General features: G+C 38.8%; 1 protein-coding gene across 1 annotated transcript in view; it reads right to left on the bottom strand.

Moving 5' to 3' along the window:
• Positions 1-5,732: 5,732 nt before the first annotated feature.
• Positions 5,733-24,695, bottom strand: part of LOC140152322 (leukocyte tyrosine kinase receptor-like) — an 85,334-nt gene continuing 66,371 nt past the window's right edge. Inside the window, 10 exon segments of the mRNA XM_072174625.1 lie at positions 5,733-7,417; positions 7,859-7,949; positions 8,194-8,328; positions 9,676-9,777; positions 11,720-11,910; positions 13,882-14,076; positions 14,974-15,061; positions 16,119-16,302; positions 17,427-17,534; positions 18,940-19,032. Coding sequence (XP_072030726.1) covers positions 6,542-7,417; positions 7,859-7,949; positions 8,194-8,328; positions 9,676-9,777; positions 11,720-11,910; positions 13,882-14,076; positions 14,974-15,061; positions 16,119-16,302; positions 17,427-17,534; positions 18,940-19,032 — 2,063 coding nt within the window. The 3' untranslated portion in view covers positions 5,733-6,541.

Raw genomic sequence — 24,695 nt, 5'->3', positions numbered from 1 at the left:
ATTGAACAAGTTATTATTACAACAATACGAGAAAGGGAGCGGGATCGTGCTAGCCCTATCATAGCTAGAGCATCTAACTATGAACAAGAATTTCTATGTTAAAGGATTTGTCTTAATAAATATATACAAATGGATGGAAGCGAGAAAGGGATGCGAATTTAAATTTAAATTTGTGTCTTTGTAGCTGCAGTGAAAATTGATGTACAGAAGAAACTGCAGTTCACAGAAAGTGGTGCGAGAAAAGGGTGCGAGCTATTGTATCATGACCGAACTAGAATTCGGCGGTAAAATCCGAAACCACGCCCTTTCATTTGCTCCTCCCTTTCATTTGCTCCAGCCCTATGCAACCATGGCAAATTTTCCGATGCTAAGTGTTGTATTAATTCATGTCCCTCCATGGTAATAGAAAGGGGGCGAGAAAGGGATGCGGACTTACCCGATAGTCATGATAGTTGTAGCTGTACAGAAAAGGGACTCCTTGATGAATTGAACAAGATGTCCCCAGAACCATTTAAGAAAGGTGAGCGGGTTCGCGCTAGCCCTATCATAGCTTAACTATGAACTAGATTTTCCGTGTTAAAATGTAACTGTGTCAGTTTAATTTGATGCAGCCTAAATACCTTTCATTTCCCTGTATGTTAATATCATAATAGAAAGGACATGGCCTTAATGAACAAAGGAGAGCGAGAAAGGGCTGCGACTTTAAATGTGTGTCTTTGTAGCTGTAGTGAAAATTAATGTACAGAAGAACTGCAGTTAACAGAAAGTGGTGCGAGAAAGGGGTGCGAGCTATCGTATTTATGAACATCATGCCCGAACTAGAATTCCGCGGTAAAATCCGAGACCACACCCTTTCATTTGCTCCAGACCTATGCAACCATTGCAACTTTGCCGGTGCTATGTGTCGTATTCATGTCCCTTCATGGTAATAGAAAGGGGAGCGAGAAAGGGATGCGGACTTACCCGATAGTTATAACTGTACAGCAAAGGGACCAACTTGATGAATTGAACAATATGTCACCAGAACGATATTATAAAGGGGAGCGGGTTCGTGCTAGACCTATTATAGCTTAACTGTGAACTAGATTTTCCATTTTAAATTGATTTTGTCAAATATGTGTAGCTGTAGTGAAAATTAATGTACAGAAGAAACTCAGAGGATGATTTAAGGAAGCCCCATCATGCACTGCAAACGTGTTAACACTAGAGTTTTAACTGCCACTTTACTTTTCAAATCCCATTGAATTCTGTGCAAAATATGTTGTTTAAGAATTGTGCGTGTGTGTCATTATTACTTGGTCGATTTCAGAACAAAAGTGATGTATGCATTAAGGATAATTCACACCTTCTGTAGGTAACATCAAATATGAAATCGACCAACATTTTGAATGCGTTTTTATTGTAAATATATCAGTCCAAATTCAAATTTAACCATGCCCGTCAATGCAATGTGCGAGCAGTGGTGTCATGTTCACTCACACAGCTGTGCTAACCGCAAGTCAACACAGCGGCGTGTAGGGAAGTGCTTAAATCATCCTCTGGAAGAAACTGCAGTTAACAGAAAGTGGTGCGAGAAAAGGGTGCGAGCTATCGTATTATGACCGAACTAGAATTCGGCAGTAAAATCGAGACCACACCCTTTCATTTGCTCCACCCTTTCATTTGCTCTAAGCCTATACAACAATGGCAACTTTGCGGTGCTAAGTGTCGATTAATTCATGTCCCTCCATGGTAATAGAAAGGGGGCGAGAAAGGGATGCGGACTTACCCGATAGTTGTAGCTGTACAGAAAAGGGACTCCTTGATGAATTGAACAAGATGTCACCAGAACCATTTAAGAAAGGGAAGCGGGTTCGTGCTAGCCCTATCATAGCTTAACTATGAACTAGATTTTCCATGTTAAAATTCAATCGTGTCAGTTTAATTTGATGTAGGCCTATGTACCTTTCATTTTCCTGTATTTAATATCATAATAGAAAGGATACGAACTTAATACAAAGGGGAGCGAGAAAGCGATGAGACTTAAATGTGTGTATTTGTAGCTGTAAAGAAAAGTCACCCATAATTTGTACTGTACTGAAAAACTGCAGCTAACAGAAAGTGGTGCGAGAAAGGGGTGCGAGCTATAGTATCGTATCTATGAACATCATGACCGATCTAGAAATTCCGCATTAAAACCCGAGACCGCACCCTTTTATTTGTTGCAGGCATATATACAACTTATCCGCTGGTAAGTGTCGTATTCATGGTATAGAAAGTGGAGGGAGAAACGGATGCGGACTTAGCCGATAGTTGTTGTAGCTGTACCAATGAATTGAACAAGTTATTATTACAACAATACGAGAAAGGGAGCGGGATCGTGCTAGCCAGAGCATCTAACTATGAACTATAATTTCCATGTTAAAATTTAACGTGTCAGTTCAGTTAATTTGATGTAGGCCTAAGCCTTTCATTTCCATGTTAATACCATAATAGAAAGGATGTGGACTTAATATACAAAGGGAGCGAGAAAGGGATGTGACTTTAAATTTGTGCCTTTGTAGCTGTAGTACAGAAGGAACTGTTAACAGAAAGTGGATATGATGACGCCATCGAAAATTTGAATCACCGTGCGTTTTAACATGTTTAATGCAAATTAAGCCCGAAAATATCCACTACAAACACTAATGTTGTGAAATAACATATATACATTCCAAATTCGGAGGTTCGAACTTGTACCAGGGTTTTTTGAAATATTGAACTTAACTTTCTACAAGAGTCTGCGTATAGAACCGGGAAGTTTAAAATGCAGAGCAGGGTTTTTTGGAAACTCAGGCCTAAACATGACGAAAAGTGAAATCGCCTTGATAGAGATTTTCATTTCTTATTAATTTATCATGATAAAGTGAGCATGGTGAGATCAGATTAAAATCCAAACCCAGCTACACGTTAGTACAATAATTTGTGAAGTACTCGGATCAAAATCGATAAAATAAGGAAATAGTAAACGATTTTGCCTAGCAAATTTCAATGAAAAATCAGCCGGAGAAAAAGGCCGTCATACTTTTGGCCCGAAATATTTCCATAAAACTCCTTCATTGCAGCTTAAAGTTCTGCAATTTTTGGAGCTCCGTTTTCAATGAGAAATTATTCAAACATACGCCTATAGGACATTATAAATAAAGATAATTTAATGTAAAAAACAAATATCTAGCACGGGTCACAAATTTCAAAATCATTCCTTGCTATTTAAATTAAATAACGTGACTTCATAAGCACCATTGCCACTTGTATTTGTTCTCTAATTTCTTATTTAAATTAGTTTAATCTAGTCTCACTTTATAAATTCAGAAAAATTATAATCTATGTTAAGGCGATTTCACTAGTTACGCAGGTTTGAATAAATGATTATGTGTGATAATACGTGTATGTCATAATCGTATAATAGGAATATGAATAAATTGTAACCCTGTACCACGTGTATAGCTATATCTTTGTGGGTAAACTAAGCAAGCATGCCTTGTTCATGCTGTAGGAATATTCCATCATAGCGGTCATCTGTTGTGAATGCGCAAAACCTTGGCCCTTCCATGCGTTTAATCACCGTATCACATTGCACAGTGCGCAAATCCTTGGACCTTGCTTGTGTGGTTTGATCACAGATATCATATTGCACAGCACCATGCATGGCATGCATGGTTGTGCACACTGCAGTTTGATGAGTGAAACCATATGGTGAAACTTAATCTGTGTGCCACGGGTTTCATGTCACGGATACTGACAGAACAGGGTCAGATTCATTAGAGGCCATTAAATCCCACCCGCGAAAGCCGGGTAGGCCAAAGCTAACATTAAACACGGCGCCTCCACCTAATGTATAGGCCTATACAATATATGCAAACAAATATTGAATGTCAGTACCAGTGGTAAACACTTGTTTTTTTAATCTGCAAGTGTTGTTTGCAATGATTAAAGCATGTGAAATGAAATGAAATGTGAAAATAAAATAAAATACCGTATTTCGTCAAATAGTCGCCCCCCCCGGTACCCCAGGTCAACATAAAAAGTGGTAACCATGTGTGTTCTAAATTTGGCGGAAAAGGGTATTTTGTTGACTGAAAACGCGGACCGCGAAATCGAGAAAAAAGGGGGTATTCTGAGCATTGTCTCCGCGAAATTTTAAAAAAAGGGGTATTTCACAGCCGGGTTTCACAGGTTCGTTCGATCGATGTCTTCCGCCCGAGTCTTCAGCCTCCATCCTCTGGCATTTCATTGATTCCGCCCTCAATCGTCACAGCGAGAGCGTCAGAAGGCAGCTTTTTACTATTGGCGGCGGCGGTTTCCGATATAGTTGTCTAGTGGGTGTTGCGTATGCTCCCGCACGTTTTGAAGAGAGCTGAATGAGCGACGCGAACATCGATGGTGTCAGATGTAACCGTTTTGGCTGCCGTATACACTTTTCCATGTGGTGAATTGAAAACATTGCGGGAAACATTGGCAGTGATTGGAGCGAATTCTACGACCGACCGAGTGATATTTTTCCTTGGTTTTTAATTCTGTTCGAATTCTGATGCATGTAAGGTTTTTGATGTTCCTAGATAAGGCCGTATAAAATTAATGTTTTGGTTCTCGCCCAGAGGATTTTCATGAATTGATGAGGGAGGAGGTGTTTTTTTTTTTTTTTTTTTCCAATGTAATATTAGCATTGTCAATAGTTTTCGGTCTTCTCCAACAGTGCTCGAGGAAACGATGAGGCCCTTTTTTTTTTTTTTTTTCAAAGGTGAGATTCTGAGGGATAAACCCCCTAGAGTACCACAAAAAGACTTGGAAGTGATGCTTGTTCTCTAATAAACTTATTTATATGTATGAAGATTTCATAAATCATTCCAAAGTCTAAAAAAATTGAAAAATATTTAAAAAAAAAAAAAATCTGACAAAATCCCAGAAATTGAGGAGGGAGGGGACGAGAACCAAAATATTAATTTTACACGGCCTAATGTAGAAGCTGTACATGCACGATGATCTCCCAGAGGTGTCTGAACTGGGATAACCTGGATGGGAACCTGGACTGATACCACAAAATTGTAGGCCTACATTTGAATTTCTACTATCTGTTTCTGTATGTGTTTAAGATATATCTGATCTGAGTATCCAACCCATAGTGTTGTGCAGCCTGAGGTCTTGTGTCAAAACTTGGGTACCACAATACTTTAAAGGAACCTCTGTACACAAAACTTCGAGGGATTGTTCCTCTTTGGTTCATTTTCAATTAAAATCAGTATACAGGCATTGTAATTACCCCAGTTAATAACACAGGATCATCTGGGACCGGGAGTACAACAGACACAAAGTAATGTTCATACTTGCACATTTTGTACTTAATATATTAAAATATTTGGAGTCATTGAAAAGGGGTGTCTGGAAATCTTCTCATTGAAAACCTTGAAAAGGGGGTATTTTTACCCTGATTTTGTCAGTGATTTGGCAAAAAAGGGGGTAAAATCAATGAAAAATCAGTGAAAAGGGGGGTTTTGAAAAAAGGAAGAACACACATGGTTACCACTTTTTATGTTGACCTGGGGTACCGGGTCGCCCCCCCCCCCCTCAAATAAACGCCCCCCACCACTTTATTCAACCAAGATGTTTCAAAATTCCGATATTTCCATGCTATCTTGTGTAGTAAGCTTACCAAGTTGCTCACATGGTCATGAGTAGCAGCAATAAATGGCGAAAATCAGGCATCCGAACCGGAAGTGAACCAAAAGTCAGTGTCAAAAGGTCATAGTTCGTCATTTTAGCGTGACTTTTAAGCTTACCTAATGATTTTAACGGGAATTTTCGTGCTAAAATGACCTCTAATAAACGCCCCCCCTTGGGAAAATGTTACGCCCCCGGGGGCGTTTATTCGACGAAATACGGTAATTAAAATAAAAATCGCATTCCGCATTACATTTTCAACATCGGAAGAGCTTTGAGACAAGTTTTAATATAATTTGACCTGTTCACTGGGCTATTCCATTTAACATCCACACTACCCCTGTGGAAGATTTAGTAAATATCTTCCTCAGGGGGGAGTGTGATTTTAAATAGAATGTATACTTCAGCAGCTCCATCATATTATCCATCTAAATGATTTGTACAAAATATTGGAATTTACATAATTCATGGTCCTGTGTATTTGAAAGCCAAATTTTGAAATGAAAGCAATATTAAAATTGATATTTATATACAATTTAAATTAGTACTTTTTTGAAAATATGGAATATAAAATTAGAAGAAATTACACTACTCCATTTAAAATCCACACTACCCCTGTGGAAAATTACCTAAAGTCTTCCACAGAGGGAGTATGAGTTTTGAATAGAATAGACAATTGGGTAACTTCCATTTGAAATACTCACTCCAGTCGTGGAAGATATAGGTAAAGCCATAAATACAGAGGGAGTATGGGTTTCAAAATGATTAACTCTGACAAGTTACATTTGAAAAACATACTCCCCCTGTGGCATATATTTCCTAAATCTTCCACAGAGGTAGTGTGAATTTCAACTGGAATAGTTCATTACACTACTTCTCCATCATCTTCCTCTTCAAATAAAATACAACCATCTGATGTGTTATATCTTAGCACCCTGGCTGGAGAATGACTCTTGTCCTTCCCTGCTTTGCCGTTAGCGACCGGCAAACCGTTCATTTTACCATGGTCCATGTCTTCTTTTCCCAGTGTCGTCTTATCCGTACTGCCTTGACGCGAGAAAGTCAAACTTGTCGGACTCGGACTAGGGGTGTTTGATCTGCTCCCACTGCCACTGTCCGTTTCTTTTGAAGACTGCCTCAGGAAAGCTTTCAGACCAGCCTTTTTGGAACCACTCTTCTGTTTTGAAGAGCGTGTCAATCCATTTTTCATTAAATCGTTGCCGTTTTCGTCGTCGCAGATGATAAGGTCCGATTTCTCGCTGGCTGAATCGTGATCGTTTGCGGATGAAGAAAATGGGTTCTGCGGGTTTGTATCGGGTGTAGGGCTGTTATAAGCATATGAAGGATTGGCATACTGACTGGGCGTGTTAGGGGTCGATTCACGCCGAGGACTATTGGAATCGCTCACCGATGGTATCTTAACCTTTAACCCTGGTGATTTTGCCCGCTTCTCATTTTCCTTATTTGCTTTAATGTCACTCTCGCTGGTCCCCATAAACTGTGCTTTCACTCCATTCCTTACTGCCCAAGTAATACCGCCATTAGCCTCTGCAACGATCTCTTTATCTAATTTAGTAGGCGTAGTTGTCTCTGTGTAACGTGGCGCTACAGGCGAAGATAAGGGATCTTCCACTCTCAGCACAGGGGCAGTGTCAGGATTGCGTGGTCGTATGATGGAAGGACGACCATGGTCCATCTCTGTCATGCGTAGTGGCAGTGGTGTCCTTATAATATCTGGGTCCTATCAAAATAGAAAATGGATATTTTTTAGAATTATCAAATACTGAAAAATAAGAATTGTAAACTAAAATTATGACAATTTTCTCCAGGATGATTGTTTACAAAAGAGGCCTTTCAGTGTCAGTACGGTACTGCCGCTCTTCCATCTCTTATCAAAAATGTTGACCTTTCTTCTTTTAGTTTAATTGTTTTAATTGGTGTTAAATCATAACAAAATTCTTTTTGGTACTTATGAAAATGAGATTTTGATGTTGAAATTATGATATAAAGGATTTGGGGCTAAAATGGCCAAATATGAGTTTAATTTGGTCAGAAACCCACATACAGGCATCAACATTGGGGGGTGATTGTATGGACCATCCCCCCGGCAAAATATTTGGAGGATTTATTCCTCATCCCCCCGGGATCTACCGCTATATAGTTGTGCCAAAATAACACTTACTTGTAGACATTGCATCAGGTTGCTAAGGAGACCAGTAAAGGTAGGCCTATCATCAGGAATATGTCTCCAACACCTGGTCATCATATTGTGCCTGAATCATGAAATAAACAATGTGTTCATTTATGTGTTCATTTATTGAAATAAAAAGTTAGTTCTTCATAGGTATGTGGTTTTTAACTTTAAAAAAAAAGAGAAAAAAAGTGCAGCGACTTATAGTGCGCTACACACAGGCACAATGCCTAGACGTTGATCCACAAGCCTCAGCACACTTTACAGGTGTGGACTCAAAGTCCACATTTATAATTGCCCCCCCCCTCCCCAGGATAAATACTTACACAGGGGTGGGGCAGTATCTTGGTGCGTTCATTCTCTCCCCTTTTGTCACAAACTGGATCACTTCATGATTACTCATACCAGGATACGGCATAAATCCCAGCGACATGATCTCCCATAATAGTACACCGAATGCCCTGAAATAGAAGAGAAAAGTTGTAAAATGTGTGGAACTGTTGTTTGACAATCTCTGCATAATGGGCTATTCCATTTAAAATCCACACTACCTCTGTGAAAAATGTTTGAAATATCTTCCACAGGGGAGTATGGATTTCAAATGGAATGAACACATTAGGTAGCTCAATTTGAATTTCACTCACCCTCTGAGAAAGATTCAACCTGCATCTCCCACAGGAGGAGGATGTGTATCAAATAGAATTGGTTAATGTGCTAATTCCATTTGATATTCATACTCCCTCTGTGGAAGGTATTTCCAACATCTTCCACAGGGGTAGTGTGGATTTCAAATGGAATAGCCCAGTATGAAACATGCTGTAAACCAGCAAACACTTTTGAATTGACAAGCTTTCTGTAAAGGAATAGATTTAAATCCACTCTGTCAGAAGAAAAAACAGATGCCCATCCAAGACCTGGGTGACATGAAAGTAGTCCCTAGTAAAATAATTTATCTATTATTTCCACTTTTTGTTTTTTCTGCAGCATCTATTTGGAATTCGGAATTGGTATATATTTTGCCAAAATAAAAAAAACTATAGTCCAAGATCAAATCGTGTAGACTCTCATTCATCTGGGTATGTTGAAATTAAGATTTAATTTAAATCTGGTCAGACCAGACATACCTATTGTTGACGCCAGACGAACCGATGTTGCGACTGAAACCTTCAGTCTTCAGCTGGGTTGTGATGCAAATGACCTTGAGTACCACAACCCAACTGAAGATTGAAGGTTTCAGTCGCAATGTATGTTCGTCCGTCAAAAATAGGTATGTCTGGTTGACCATAGATTTAAATTAAATCTTAATATAGTCCAAGATGATGAACTTCAATAAAAACCCAAAATATTTGAATTGTATATATTTGTGATGGAAGTTGAAGAGCTCATTTAATTTTCAACATCAAACAGAAAGAAATACAAGTGACATAAAGCCTACATCCAAAATACTTTGCAAACCTACAATACCTAGGCCTATACATCCCGAGACCTACATAAAAAAAAATTATACTTTCACCAACCTTAATTAGGCAAGATCTTTGCAATTGCATTTTGTTTCTACTCCTGACAATCAATGGCTCTAGCAGGCATATTCTGTCTCATCTCAAATTGAGAGTAATGCTATGTTGGATTTTGCAAATTCGAATCACTAGCGTTAACCTAATGCCATGGGGCATATACACACGTGTACGCAGGCAATTTGTCCATACGCTAGGGACACAACCATGTAAATGCACTGATTGGAATCTGCCACTGCGAAGTCCAACATGGTGTTACGATTCTCAACTTGAGACACACTATAAATCCCTTACCAGACATCAGTTTTGACAGTGAATACTCCATCCATGAAAGCTTCTGGTGGCATCCATTTGACTGGTAGTAAGGCTTGTCCTCCCTTCTTGTAGTAATCGGACCTACAAAGGAACAAAAACATGGTATAATGACTCAGGTAAAAATCTTCTTCTTTTTTTGATGGGGGTATATGGGATGGAGTGGTACTCATCTGGATCAGGCTCCTCTTTCACTCAGAAAGCTCCCTATTCATAGCATTCGCCCATTGTAAGGTTCCGCCATAAGGAGTCCCTCGAACTGGCAATTGACATAAATGGAAGAATTACATAATTTACATAATGTTACACAATGTCACATGACAGCATAAGGCGGAATGGTGCAATGGGCGAATATCAGTTTGCTTCACTGATTTCCTTGCTGCAGATTTGCAGTTGCTTCAAAGTTGTTTACATTTTCATGCGTAATTCACACTGATTTTTGCTAAATTTTAGATCCCATCAGTACCATTATACTCTTAGTTTGTGGTTTACAATTTGATTTTTTTTAGTTTGGCATTATATCTGAATTTGTCCCATAACAATGAAGTTATGATTTGGGTGTTTGGCCACAAAAGAACACATATTGACTGAAATGTCTGACAATGTTCCATAATGACTGATAATGTTCAATGTGTTAGAATTAAACTAGAGCGGTTCTCGACTTGCGCGGTTCTCGACGCAGAGCGTCGGCCACGATGCCTCCACCTTGACGCGTATCATTTTAACCGGTGCAATTTCACTAGGAGCTGGCCATCTCTAGATGATCTCTAGGTAACCACCAAGTTTCATGCCCATACGACAGTTTTAAGTTATTTGACCTCAGATGACCCCTGGGTGACCCCGGATGACACCAAAATGACCGTCCAAAAATTTGACTCTAAATGTTGACTGTACCCACCAAGTTTCATGCCCATACGACAGTTTTAAGTTATTTGACCTCAGATGACCCCTGGGTACCCCGGATTACCCCAAAATGACCCTCAAAAAATTTGGTTCTAAATGTTTACAGTACCCACCAAGGTTCATGCCCATACGACGTTTTTTGCTAATTTGACCTCAGATGACCCCTAGATGACCTTGGGTGACCTTGACCCACTAACCAAACCTACTGGAATTTGAAGACCGCCAATGACCATCCCTCCACCAAATTGCATCACTGTACATCTTACCAGTTCCGAGATATTGCACCCGCAAGCTCGGACGGACGGACAGACGGATGGATGGATGGATGGACGGACAACCAGGAAACATAATACCTCCGGTGGAGGCATAAAAACAAAATCTTCAGTTATGATAAGTTGTAAGTCTGCGAATTGTTGGTATAACAGTCAGTGGCGGCACTGCAGGGTGGGGGCATGGGGGAAACTGCACCCAGTCAGAACTCTTGCCCCTGTTGCACCCCAGTAAAAACCCAAAATTACAAACATTTCCACTTTTCAGTCAAGATTAATAGGAAAATTGTCACAGGAAAATTTTCTGGACACGTGACACCCATGGGCGCAGACATATGAGCATTATGGAATGTGACCCCGAGCACAGCGGGTGCTCTTCCAATGTATTTGAATAGGAAGAATTTCTCGTCGGATGTTAATAATGTTATAACAAGAGTTTCCGTAGATAAATATTTTTTTCCGTAGGTAAATATTTTTGAAATTACGTTTTGATGATATTGTGAAGAAATTAAGATTGTATGATTTTCAATAATTTTGCAATGCACAAATTTCTATCGAAACTGCGGCCAAAAATACTATTCCAATTCAAAATAACTAAGACTTGAATAGCGAGGTCACCGCTGGGGGTCAGAGATCAGGCTCGAGGTTACACTCACATTGATACGCATTGGTCACATGTCCAGAAAAGTTTCCCGTGAAAATTTACCTACTAATCTTGACTGCTTTTTGCTGCAATTTTGCGCAAAATTTGTTGATTTTGCCCTCCCCCTTCCAGAAATTCACTTTGCCCCCCAATGCCGCCCTAAAAAATTCCTGGGGCTGGCCACTGGTAACAGTGTATTGTCTTCACCTACCTGTATATATCTCTTGCCATCCCAAAGTCACCAATTTTAGCTACTCTGCCACTATCCTTAGATGACAACAATACATTCCTAGCTGCAATATCCCTATGTATGAAATGCTTGGACTCAAGGTATTCGCATCCACGAGATACGTCCAAGGCTATCTGTAACAAGTCACACATCTGTAATGGTGATGGCTCACCCTGCAATGATAAAGAGAGAAAATGTTTCAATAAAAGTTTGCTACATAAGCTTAATATTGTTCAGTATAATCATTTCACAATTTATGAGTATACATTTTGTGGTCTCTTTTTCGCTACATTTGGCATAATATCGGGTGCCAGCAATGAACATGATTACACAGACATATGTATTAAACATCACTTCAATCATGGACAGGGCGGATCCAGGAATTTTCAATAGAGGGGGCGCCGAGTCACCGCCGCCGCGACTCGGCCGTGACATCCCGCTATCTCTAAGGATCGCTATCTCTAAGGTTCGCTATCACTAACGTGTAAAGTCTATGGAGATGAGAATCCCGCTATCTCTAATAGAGAAAAGGGTTCGCTATACCTAAAAAAAGGTCCGCTACTTCTAAGGTTTGATATCGCTAATTTGGAATAAGGTTCGCTAGTTCTAAGGTTCGATATCACTAATTTTAAATAAGGTTTGCTATCACTAATTTAAAATAAGGTTCGCTATCACTAATTTTGAATAAGGTCCGCTATCACTAATTTATTGAAGGTTCGCTATCTCTAAGGTTCGCTATCACTAATTGCAATAAAGGTCCGCTATACCTAAGGTTCGCTATCACTAATTTTGTTTAAGGTTCCCTATCCCTAATTAATCAAGGTTCGCTATCTCTAAGGTTCGATCGCTATCACTAATTTCGATTAAGGTTCGCTATACCTAAGGTTCGTTATCACTAATCTTAAATAAGGTCCACTATCTCTAATTTTAAATAAGGTCGGCTATCTCTAATTTCAAATAAGGTCCGCTATCTCTCATTTTAAATAAGGACTGTTATAGCGAACCTCATTTGAAATTAGAGATAGCAAACCTTATTTAAAATTAGAGATAGCGAACCTTATTTAAAATTAGAGATAAATAACCTTATTTTAAATTAGTGATAGCGAACCTTAGAGATAGCTTGAACCTTAGAGATAGCGGACCTTATTTAAAATTAGAGATAGCGAACCTTAGGGATACCGGGATTGTTAAAATTAGAGATAGCGGACCTTATTTTAAATTAGTGATAGCGAAGCTTCGAGATAGCGAACCTTCAATAAATTAGAGATAGCGGACCTTTTTTTAAATTAGAGATATCAAACCTTATTTAAAATTAGTGATATCGAACCTTAGAAATACCGAACCTTATTAAAAATGAGTGATATCGAACCTTAGGTATAGTGGACCTTTTTCGTAATTAGTGATAACGAACCTTAGGGATAGCGAACCTTAGAGATAACGGTCCTTATAGCGAACCGTCGCAGGCTCGGCACCCACACAAAGTCAGGCGCCGCTCTGCAAAAATACACCGAGTCAGGCGCCGATCCTCTTTTGGTGTATCTCGGCCCACGCTCCCCCAATTCAATATTGAACAAAGTCAAGTTGTCGGCAGGTCATCAGTGAGACCCTCCAACATTGAAAGATGGGGAGTGGGGAATGGTGAGATACAAGGGGGAGTCTGTGCTTTACATACATTGAATGAATGAATCATTAGCCTATCCAATTTCGATAGGGCACATATTTTAATTGCTAAGTACAAGTGTGCCAACTCTTTTTTTTTTCAGGATTGTAGAATTATCCAGTTTTGTAATTAAGGTGGTCACCACAATAAACGGTTAGCAAATAATTTTTGCCAATACAAAGAATAGAATATGCAAATAAGGTAATTGAAATTCATAAATATACATATAAAACAGGTTAAAAATTAATCTGGTCACCATTCCATTTAAAATCCACACTACCTGATTAGGCAGCTCTATTTAAATTTAATAAACCAGCTGAAAAAGATTCAATCTATATCTTCCAGAGAGAGGGGTGAGTTTCCAATGGAGCTGCCTAATGTGTTCATTCTATTTGAAATTCATACTCCCCCTGTGGAAGATATTTCCAAAATCTTCCACAGAGGTAGTGTGGATTTTAAATGGAATGGCATAATCTCAACTCACATCCTGTGGTCTTGATTCTCTGAGGAACACCTTCAGTTCTCCTCCTGCCATGTATTCCAGTAGGATGAATCTTGGATGTTGACTAAAGCAGACACCAATTAATGACACTATATTAGGATGGTCAAAGTTACCCATGATGAGTGCCTCCATCAGGAAGTCTTGCTCATCTGTCTCCGTTGCCGTCTCCTGGAGGGTCTGCGTAAAGTGGAGACAAAATGTGATTTGTGTGTCAGCAGTGTAAGGATTACTTTTTTTACAGAAATCGAAGATGTTATAATGAAAGACAAAGATAAAGACAATTTATCGCGTCTGAAGTCACCTGTCAATCAAACTCAAACACGGTTTGTTTACAAGTGTCGTGATGATGACTTGCTGAACGCGGATTTATAACCGGGCGCCTTATTGTTAATTTTGCACCTTTCGACATGCAAACCATCTCAAAAGTTAGGTCTTTATAGTAGGAAACTTTCTTTGGTGAAGGCACCATGTCGACAATGCCTAGAAAAGCTGCTTTTTGCCTTGTAAAAGTACGTAATTTTTCGCCATTTGCTGCTTTCCTTTTCTCCGATCAGCACCAGATAGATCGGTCTTCCTTTTACGCGCTGATTAACCTGTGTAAACCAATCAAGGATCGTAATTGACAGTGACATCAGACGCGATAAATTGTTTTTATCTCTGTCTTTAATTATAAAGATATTCATACTGATTTTACGTAGACCATTCCATGTCGTAAATTTCTGCAAAACTGAAAAATTTTCAAACTTTAAAAATGCTGTTGATGCCTATGAAGAAACAAGAACAATAAAGTGGGTACTCAGTACAAATGACCATGTGGGCATGTGCTGCAAATATGGGTCTCATCAGTATTCGGGCCTATGGTATAACAATGCCCCTTTTTCTAGGTCAATTTTGGTATAAAAATACACCAATTTCACCCAACTGGATGAAATAGATTTTCGATATAGTGTTAAACTTGGTACACAATTCTGGACCTCAGGTAATAATAATGGGTCCTTTAAAAAAATTAGTATATGGGTCCACTTTCTGATTATTGGAGGCACAGCTCTACCCAAACCAAACTGAGTCAATTACCTTGACAGCAACCTGTAGATCTTCTTTCTCTTCTGGTGATTTAAATAATCCATGATAGACCTCCCCAAAGGCACCTTGGCCAAGAGCACTGAAAAACAAAATATGGAAGGTTTTGTCATCTCTTTTCTCATTAGATATAAGGGAACAAATCAAAAGATAGACAAAATCCTAAAAATAAACATAAGTAATTTCATTTCATAACTGACATCCCCAGTAAAGAAACCACAAGAAAGAGAATAGCTAGGAGAAAAAAATTTAGCCCCCTCCCTCCCTTCATACAACTTTATCAATATTTTTATTTCGGTTTGACGGTTTGCTGCCAAAAAAGGCCACAAATTGATGGGTGCTCTATGTTCCTCCACTTCAGATGACAAGTTTTTAATCAAATATGCATTTGATAAATAAAATGGGTAATAACAAATATAAAATGATACTGTCAAAAGTTAGGGTTTCTTTTAAAAAGAAGTGATTGAAAAAAAAAAAAAAAACGACCCAAAATTTTTGCAGTTGGTCGCGGATGGGCAACCAAACATATTTTTGGAGGCCTAAGAGAAAACAGTTTGGAGTCAAATTCAGAAGCAGGAGTCATGGTTTTTGACTCCATGAAAAGTACATGCCTATTGGTCAAAAAGAAGTTTTCATTATCAATTGGACCAATCATCAACATTGTTAACATAATTTCACCATGCAAAAAAAATTGGGGTGAACTATTTGCAAAGCTCCATTCTGATTGGTGATAAAATGAAGATATTATGTAATTGACCAATCAGAGGCAATGTTAGATTGGCAGGTAGTGCTCAGGGGGTTAATCATAACTTACATACTCTATCAAAATATTGATAAGTTGGTGTTACATTTTGGGTGTTGAAATTCAATGTATTCCCTTTAATCTTCAGATCCTGAGGGAATTTTTCTTAATAGGTGACATGATCGTTTATTGTTTTTTTAAGATATTTACAAAAACAGCGTTTTTGCTTTCAGCTATTGATAAATTGCTCATAACTCGGTAACCAAATACCCGATTTTGAAGGGGTTTGCATCAAAATGTAGCATTCGTAAACTGCCAGAAAATGATGTAAAAACTTCTAATTGAAAATTGTTGACATGTGACTCATTCTCCTTTATGATGCCACACATCATTTTACCTTGTTAGTGTTAGATCCTCTCTAGGCACTTCATTCAAATCTGCCACCTTGATATTACCTTCACCCAGTGAGTAACAGGGATTGAAATCTACATTGACGTTATGACGTAACTCCGTCAAGCGGAAGTCTGCCGTATTCATGCGCTGCTCGGCATCTTTGAGTTGTTTGGATTTGCGTCGGTACACTATTGTGTGGCAAAAAATATTATCAATATGAGACCAATGTATACTAATTATCCCCTGGGGGCACTCGACTTTGGAAGTGACGGGGATGTGCGGACAGCAGTTCATTCTTGGGGTCTTTTGGTGAGAGACTATACACCGAAAAAGGGGTGTCTTTCAGCAAGAAGGTCCCAAAAAGGGGGTCTTTCCATGAGACTGTGGAAAATCTGACCAAAAAATGGGGTCATTCAGTAAGACTGGGAAAAATTTGGGTCATGAGACTGGAAAATCTGACCAAAAAAATGGGGTCATTCAGTAAGACTGGGAAAAATTTGGGTCATGATATAAAAGTTGGTACAAAATTTTCAAAAATTCAACAAAATTTGAAAAAAGTTGAAAAATTTGAAGAAAAATAATGAAAAAATGGGGTCATTCAGTACGCAAGATTATCAGAAATTTGCTCAAAATTTGTGAAAAAAGGGGATCTTTTGGTGACAGGAAAACAAAAAAAGGGGGTCACTGGGTGAGAAGGAGTTCAGTAAAACAAAAAGGGGGTCATTGGGTGAGAGGGAGTTGAAAAATAGTCACCCATTTTTTGCTTCCCCCACCTCCACTCAGCTTGCCAAAAATTGCTTCCCCCCCCTCTTTCGGTTCACCAAAAATTTCTTCCCCCCCCCCCATTTTACCCTCCCAGGGCTCATAATTATTGCACACCCCCTTACCATAATCATGGCAATGTGCAGCAAATATGCATCTCACTTTGGTGTACCAATGGCCTCTCTTTTTGGGTACATTTTGGCATACAAATGAGTAATTTTATTTTTGAGAAAAAGAATATCCCAATTTCACCTAAATGGTGTCTAAATTAAAATTTTCCAAAAAAATGTAATACTAGGGGGGGGGGCTATTAAATTTTGCCAAAAATCTGGGTCTCAGGCATATGGGTCAGATTTTCTGTGCAAAGTGGTATAAATATGGATAAAGATTTCTCAAAACCCAAGACAGAACTCTTTAAACAATTCAATGTATAGGACAACATCAAAATTCATGGTTCTTGCTACAGGTTGGCCATAATTTGGTTAATTGGCTAAACCAGTGACAATTGGCTCAAATTAAGAAAAGCATAAAACAAGTTTTGAAAACTTACCTAGTAACAAGAATACTATGATAAGAATGATGAGTACAATGATTGGCACAATACTCCCAACAATTGCAGCAACTGGTAATGGGGGACCTATGACCGGTTGTTGGGGTGCTGGATGAAGAGAAAAACACAAATTCAAATTGGTAAAACTTTATGGTGCATTTAATGATCAACTTTGTCATTATGGGGGCAGTAGCATACACAAAGGGGACCAGGGCCACAACCCCTCTCCCCCCTATCGGTCATTTAATCAGAGGATAAAGGTCACCAAGTCAGGTGATATTTAAATGTTCCCCACTTTTGTTAGTCAGTTGGTGGAAATTAATGCACCTATAGTTGGAGGAAAATGTATGGGGCTTTAGTAAAAATGGGTGCAATGCAACAGCAATGGTTTAAAAGTAGTTCATAATGAAGAACACACCCCTACACACACACCCCACCCCTACCCCCATACTTTTTATATTCTTCAGCACCCTGATGAAAAAAAATTGATTCAACAATTAATAATTTCATTCTGGTCTCATCTGAACATGGCACACGAAGCGTGCAAAAAAAATTGCGCAGTTGGGAGAATTGAGACCCATGCCCCCACCTCCTACTTTAAGGGTTTAGCATTCCCTCAAAGAAGTTTGGACAACTGAACCCAAATTAGCATACAGAGTAGCCCCTATAATCCTGATATTGTATATTAAATCTGTTGAGCAGTGTGTAAACATGGAATGTACAATATCATGGACTTTTGAAATCATGAGGTGCTGTTATAGCACTAGCTCTATCTGCAGATGCCTTTGAGGCAGGCCCGTACGCAGGGGGGGTGCGGGGGTGCGACCGCACCTCCCCAAATTTGCAAAAGTATACAAAAAGTCCCAAAATTTAAGAATTTGCGAGCGAAGCAGCAAAAAAATCATGTTTTTTACGGTTTGTTGGTCAAAAAAGGGCCAAATTTGGGGGGAAAAGTCCACTTTTCACAAAATCGCCCCCCCCCCTTGGAAAAAAGTCCACTTTTTCAAAATCAGCACCCCCCCCCCCCAAAAAAAATCCTGCGTACGGGCCTGCTTTGAGGTGAGATGTTTGGGCCAATACAATTATAGCAGATCATCTAGGGGGCTATAAATGACTCTCACATATCAAAGTTTGATTTCAAGGGTGCTGTTGATGATAATTACAAGAAATCCTATGGGAAAAGCATCATCTGGTACACATCCTTGGTTTTCACATCATATGGACACATGCATTATCACATCCACATGACTCCTCCGATCTGCATCCAACACCATGGCCAATTTTATGCTTCTAATTTCAAATTGGTAATAAATTAGGCAATTCCAGTTGAAATCCATACACCTTCCCTCTATAGAAGACATGACCTTAATCTTTCACACAGGTAGTGTGAGGGCCCATATGTGTGTGGGAGATTAAGGTTGTGTCTTCCATAGGGGGTGTGTGGATTTTAACTGGAACAGCCAATTACCATACAGATTATTAATTTACACAGTTGTATAGGGTAGACACTTACCAACACAAGTTTGTTTATCATCTGACACTTGCCACTCCGGTGGACATATGATCGATAAAACAATAACCACTTGGCCAAGACCGCCATGCTCACCTGAAAATTGACGAAAAAATGTATTTCTGTCATCAGATCATCAAATAGAAAAATTAAGAAATTACTTTTTGACACTATTTCTTTCTGCATGCCCGGATTTAGGGGGGCGCAGCCGGCCCGTGACCCCCCCCCCCCCCCAATCCCCTTGTGGCGGATCCAAAAAAGAAGAAAAGAAAGAGAAGGAAGGAGGAAAGAAAAGAAGAAAAGAAAAAAAAAAAAGAATTAACTTGTGGAATACATCAAAAGAGATGTATTCCACAAGTTAATGAAGAATGCGGCTGGAAATTTGATTAATTATGGGTTAAATAATCAGAAAATCAAAATTGCAAATAAGAAACATGTAATAATGACTTGCAAATTGAGTTTGGGCCCTTTTTTGTTTAAAAAAGCAATGATATACTAGTATAGTGTAAAAATGATGCACCAAATGGCTTCAATTGGACCTTCATTTTGCAAAATTTCTAAACTTCGAAGGGGGAACATCTCAGACACCCCCTGCATATATAAACAATTGCCCATTTTCGCTTCTGTATTTCACACCCAGCACTCTGAATTTACACAATAACAGTGAAATAAAAATTCCTTTAAAAAAGGAATGTGGCGCCCAATGTGAACTTCGACGTGATATGGTGAATTCCATGGTGTGTAGATTTGGTATTATAATGATTTTTCTAGGGAAGAGTAGAAGATGATCAAATGCAAGAGAAATGTGTTTGATTGGGGAAGGTGTTCTGACAATCCAAATATAAAGTTAGTCCACCTCAAATGACCTGTAACAATTTGTGATTGACATTACTTAATTCACCTCGGATGACTTTGATCTGGCATTCAACATTTTCGCGCTTACACCAATCATATCCATAACAATTTAACTCTTACAACTTCCTGTCAACTCTCTAATTTAAAACTCTAAATTTCTGTCTGTTTGCCTTTTCTGTCATATTTAGTAGGCCTACACTACAGTTTGTTAAGCAAACATTGCTGGGTAGATAACAGGATTTAGTTATTTACTTAATCCAATCATGGAGGTAGTAGCTAGATTCTATGGTAATTAGCAAACAAAAGCCATCAGTTTAAGATCTTATCACTATGGACCACAAGAGTCTCATCCCAATGGCGTAGTCCAATAACCTCAATTACATAATCATAGTGCAAAATTTGACCTCAAGTTGCAGAGTATGAGTTTGTGTACAAAGGATGAATGTACAAATGTATTAGGGTTTAAGAACTGTTCCCATGATAGATGAGCATGTTGTGGATCCTAGTGTATGGTCAAATGTCACCGTCTATCGGGTTCTAAGGCACACGGTAAACTGGTTGAACGCATACAAAGGTCAGGATTTATTTGGTGTTTTTATAAATCCTAATTTTGTATTTTAAACAAAGAAGATACGCTAGCCATTTTATCCTGTGCATATCAGAAAACAATAATAAAATAAAATCCAAGCAAATTGTGGTTTTATTTCTGAGCTGGGCATAATTTTAGCAAAACAATTATGAAGTCAATCTAGCAAGAGTGAAATTAGAAGCTTTTCACAAAGTAATGCCTATATTGTGGCCCCTCCGTAGAGGGCGCCACAAAAAGGTGACTTCAATTGGCCTGTCATTTCGCCAATTTTATATTTTCGGCTTTTTGAAACTCAAATTTTACACAAGAATAGTGCCAAAATGGTCCACCAAATGGCTTTAATTAGGTCTTCATTTTGCAAAAGCTTCTCACTTCTGAGGGGGCACCCCCCTCAGACCCCCCCATGTCACGCTACTTTATGGGTACATATAATGCAATAATTTATACAAAAGAAGTCAAAACTTGTCCATGATTCAATTGGGTCGTCTTTTCGCAAATTTTAGGCTTTTTCAAACAAAAATTTTACACAATAATAGTGACAAATTAATGGTCCACCAAATGGCTTCAATTGGGTCTTCATTTTCCAAAATTTTTCTCACTTCTCAGGGGGTACATCCGGGGGGTACATCCCCCCTCAGACACCCCCCATGCGTCCCGCAAGTGCTCCGGGATGGGCGCTTCGCGCTCATTTCTTACATTTTATAATTTTCAGGAGTGCCCCCCCTTTCTCGAAATCCTGGATCCGCCCCTGTCTTTCTGGATACATTTGCAGCAACTGTTTTTAATATAATTTCTAGATTTAATTGGCTATGACAAATCCAACCTGATATATATTACACATCAGTATCTTCACCAGGGTTTAACAAATGCAATGATTAACATGAATGACAGCCTCAATGCTCCACACTTGAAGGGTGCAAAACAATGCAAGACAAATAATGTGTGTGACACAATCAACCAATATATCAACACTAACCCAACTGAGTCTCACTAAAGCTCACTATTAAAACCACTCTGTGTGCATGCATTCCACATGACTTGATGACGCAATCAGCCTAAGTCATATATACCCAGGGAATTGCTGCCCGGGGCAGCCAAACCTCGGTAGCCATACATGTCAGTGATCGTGTGCGTGGCATGCGAGGGGTCCCGGTTCGAATCCCGGGGGTACCAAGCGACTTCTTTCTTCACCTTCTCTCCTTTTTCGTTTCTTCTTTCACTTTCGATAGCAAAAAAACCATGGGTAGGGTTAGGGTTAATATGCATGCTTTTCCTAGATTTAGGCCTCCTTAACCCTAACCCAACTGACTCTCACTAAAGCTCCCTATTAAAACCACTCTGCGTGCATGCATTCCACATGACTTGATGACGCAATCAGCCTACGTCATATATACCCAGGGAATTGCTGCCCGGGGCAGCCAAACCTCTGTAGCTACATGTCGGTGATTGTGTGCGTGGCATGCGAGGGGTCCCGGGTTTGAATCCCGGGGGTACCAAGTGACTTCTTTCTTCACCTTCTCTCCTTTTTCGGCAAAAATGAAGGGGCGTCAAAAAGAATTAGTAAAGAAAAATGGGCGGAAAAATTAAAAAAGTATAACAAATTTTGAAAAAATTGTACTATACATCAAAATGTGTTGCTTTGAGGGTGCTAGCGCCTAAAATGCATGAAAAAGTCAAATTCAATTGGACTGATTGTTTAGACCAGGAAAAGTCGCACTTCAACCACAACAAAGTCAAATTGAATTCGACTTAATGAACCTCGGGAGCATTGTTGAACAACGACTTCTAAACTCAACTTCAGTCATACTTGAACAATGATTGTACCTGTTTAGACCTGAATTCGACTGAACTCGACTTCAAAAAAGTCGTTGTTGAAGTACGATGACTTTTCCCTAATCTAAACGGGTCCAAGTTATTGGGTTTCAGACTAATGATTCTTTGACTATCGACCTCTAACCGAAAAACATAATGCCTTTAAATTGATTGTTTTAATACCCAAATAATTTGTCTTCACACATTTGGTCACCAAATGTAAGTCAAATTTTAAATACTGCCCTAGCTACTATAAGGTGTCAACCAGCCTTGTCACACCACTCTACTACACTATTGGTTTAATGCTGCTGATTGCAAATCAACTGAATGATGTCATCATGCCACATTACATGTAATTGCAATGAACTATTCCAGCTGAAAACCATTTGTTGAGCAACAGATAGCAATAAAATATGTAATATATTAAACAGCAATTGCTAGCTATATATATCAACATAATATAATATTCCACATCAATGTTCACAATACATCAAAATGGCTTCTGAGTACACACTTGGCAAAGAAATAGGTTCTGATGCGTTTGGCAAAGTGTACAAAGCTACCAGAGACTGTGCTTTGAAAGTCATTGATATTAGCGCAGTACGTGATCATGAAAAAGCTGCAAAGAAGAGAGAATGGAAACAGGAGGTTGAGGCTTTGATGAAAGTCCGTGGACATGAAAACATTGTTGAGTATCGCAATTCTTTTGCTTCTGTAGACAGCAAATTATGGGTTGAGATGGAATTTTGCAATGGGGGAACACTCAATGACTATGTCATAGAGAAGAATCCTGGTAGAGATATCAAACACAGATTCATGGTTGAGATTTCTTCTGAGTTGCATTCCTACATGCCAGTGGCATTGTACATCGTGATTTGAAGCCTGCAAACATCATGATAAGCATCGACGATGACCAGCAACCTCATGCCAAAGTTAGTGATTTTGGTCTTGCCAAAGTGTTAGCTTCTTGTAACTATGAAGGAGCAGTTTTACAGTACTACCTGACATCTGGATGCGGTACAGAGTATTTCATGGCCCCAGAGGTGTATGATGAGCATTACACTGAGAAAGCAGACATCTTCTCCATGGGACTGATATTTTACTGTATTATCCCATCACCATTATGGCAGATATTTGCCAATAAAAAGTATCTTGTTAAGCGTTTAGCACCAGGATTTAAAGGAAGACCTGGCACTGATTATGTCTCATATGGCAGACACATGCATGAGATGGAAGTCAGTCTGTATTTTACAGGAATTCTATCAGATGAAATTGGCAGCAATGTACTAAAACTCTTTGATTCAATGATACAATTGCTTCCAGAAGAACGACCGTCTGCCAAAAAAGTGACCACTACTTTGCGCGGCATCTCACCAAAAGAATTGTCCGTGTTGGCACCAGCACCAGTGTCAACATCATAGCAACGCGCTACTGATTCCACTTGCATGAGGACAATATATGACAATGACTATATTCTACATTAGAAGATGGAGTTAAGTCTACACTTATCAAGTTTGGTTGTACCATAGGTACATATTTCACTGCTTGCAGAACCAAATTGTGGATGCTAACCGAATCCCACAGAATGTGTACACACATGTACAAGGGCACGCTTGACTCGCAACTGTGTAAAAGCACTAATGTCACTACAAAACTTGATGTGGGACACTGATTGATGAAATGAAAATTGACTGCAGTAACTTTATTTTATATATCTCTCTTAAATTGAATGAATTATTTCTTTTGAAAATACTTTTCATACTATTAATAAATCTGACAATAAAAATAATGGAAATAAACAACAAACACACCCCCACACACTGTTCGAAATAAGCCCTATCGCAGAGCAATTTGCACCTCAAAATTTGCCTCTTGCAATACACCTTTAAAAGTGTGGGGCAAAATTGTTATACTGCATGGTAATGACTTTATGTGTTGATTGTCTGAGACTGCACTTCAAATTGCTTTGTGTCAGATGAAATTGCACTACAACTTTCAAGATGGGGTGCAAAATTGCACTCCAAGGTAAAAAAAATAATTCAAAGACTGCATACACATAAACAAACAAACAAATAATAAGGCAAAAAAAAAAAAAGGTTTGTCTCAAAGCTTGCGCGCACGTTTGTAAAATCGCACGATTTGAAAAAAAAGAAATGCGGAATTTTTGTTATTTCAAAATTATTTTTTTAATAGTTTTTTCCAGAAAAAATCGGCGAAAATCAGACTTTTTTCTCAAAATACCATGTAAAAAGTCGGAATAAAATTTTTTAAAAAAATTGTTTTTAATTTCTCGTGAGCTTTTTTTTTTTTGCCTAATGGATAATTTTTAATAGGGATTTGTTCTTTTTCTTTAATAGGGATTTGTTCAAAAGTTCTGTACCTTCCCTAATTAGCACCCTGATAACTTTTCTGGAATAGGGAGTAGTATGACAAGAATATGAATAAGATCCTAGCAATTTAACTTTCGGATTTTTATTCTATTACTACCACTTGTTCAGATCAA

The sequence above is a fragment of the Amphiura filiformis genome, chromosome 5 (genome assembly GCF_039555335.1).
Source record: "Amphiura filiformis chromosome 5, Afil_fr2py, whole genome shotgun sequence".
NCBI classification, from domain to species: Eukaryota; Metazoa; Echinodermata; class Ophiuroidea; order Amphilepidida; family Amphiuridae; genus Amphiura; species Amphiura filiformis.
This window is presented reverse-complemented; position numbering and strand designations above follow the sequence as displayed.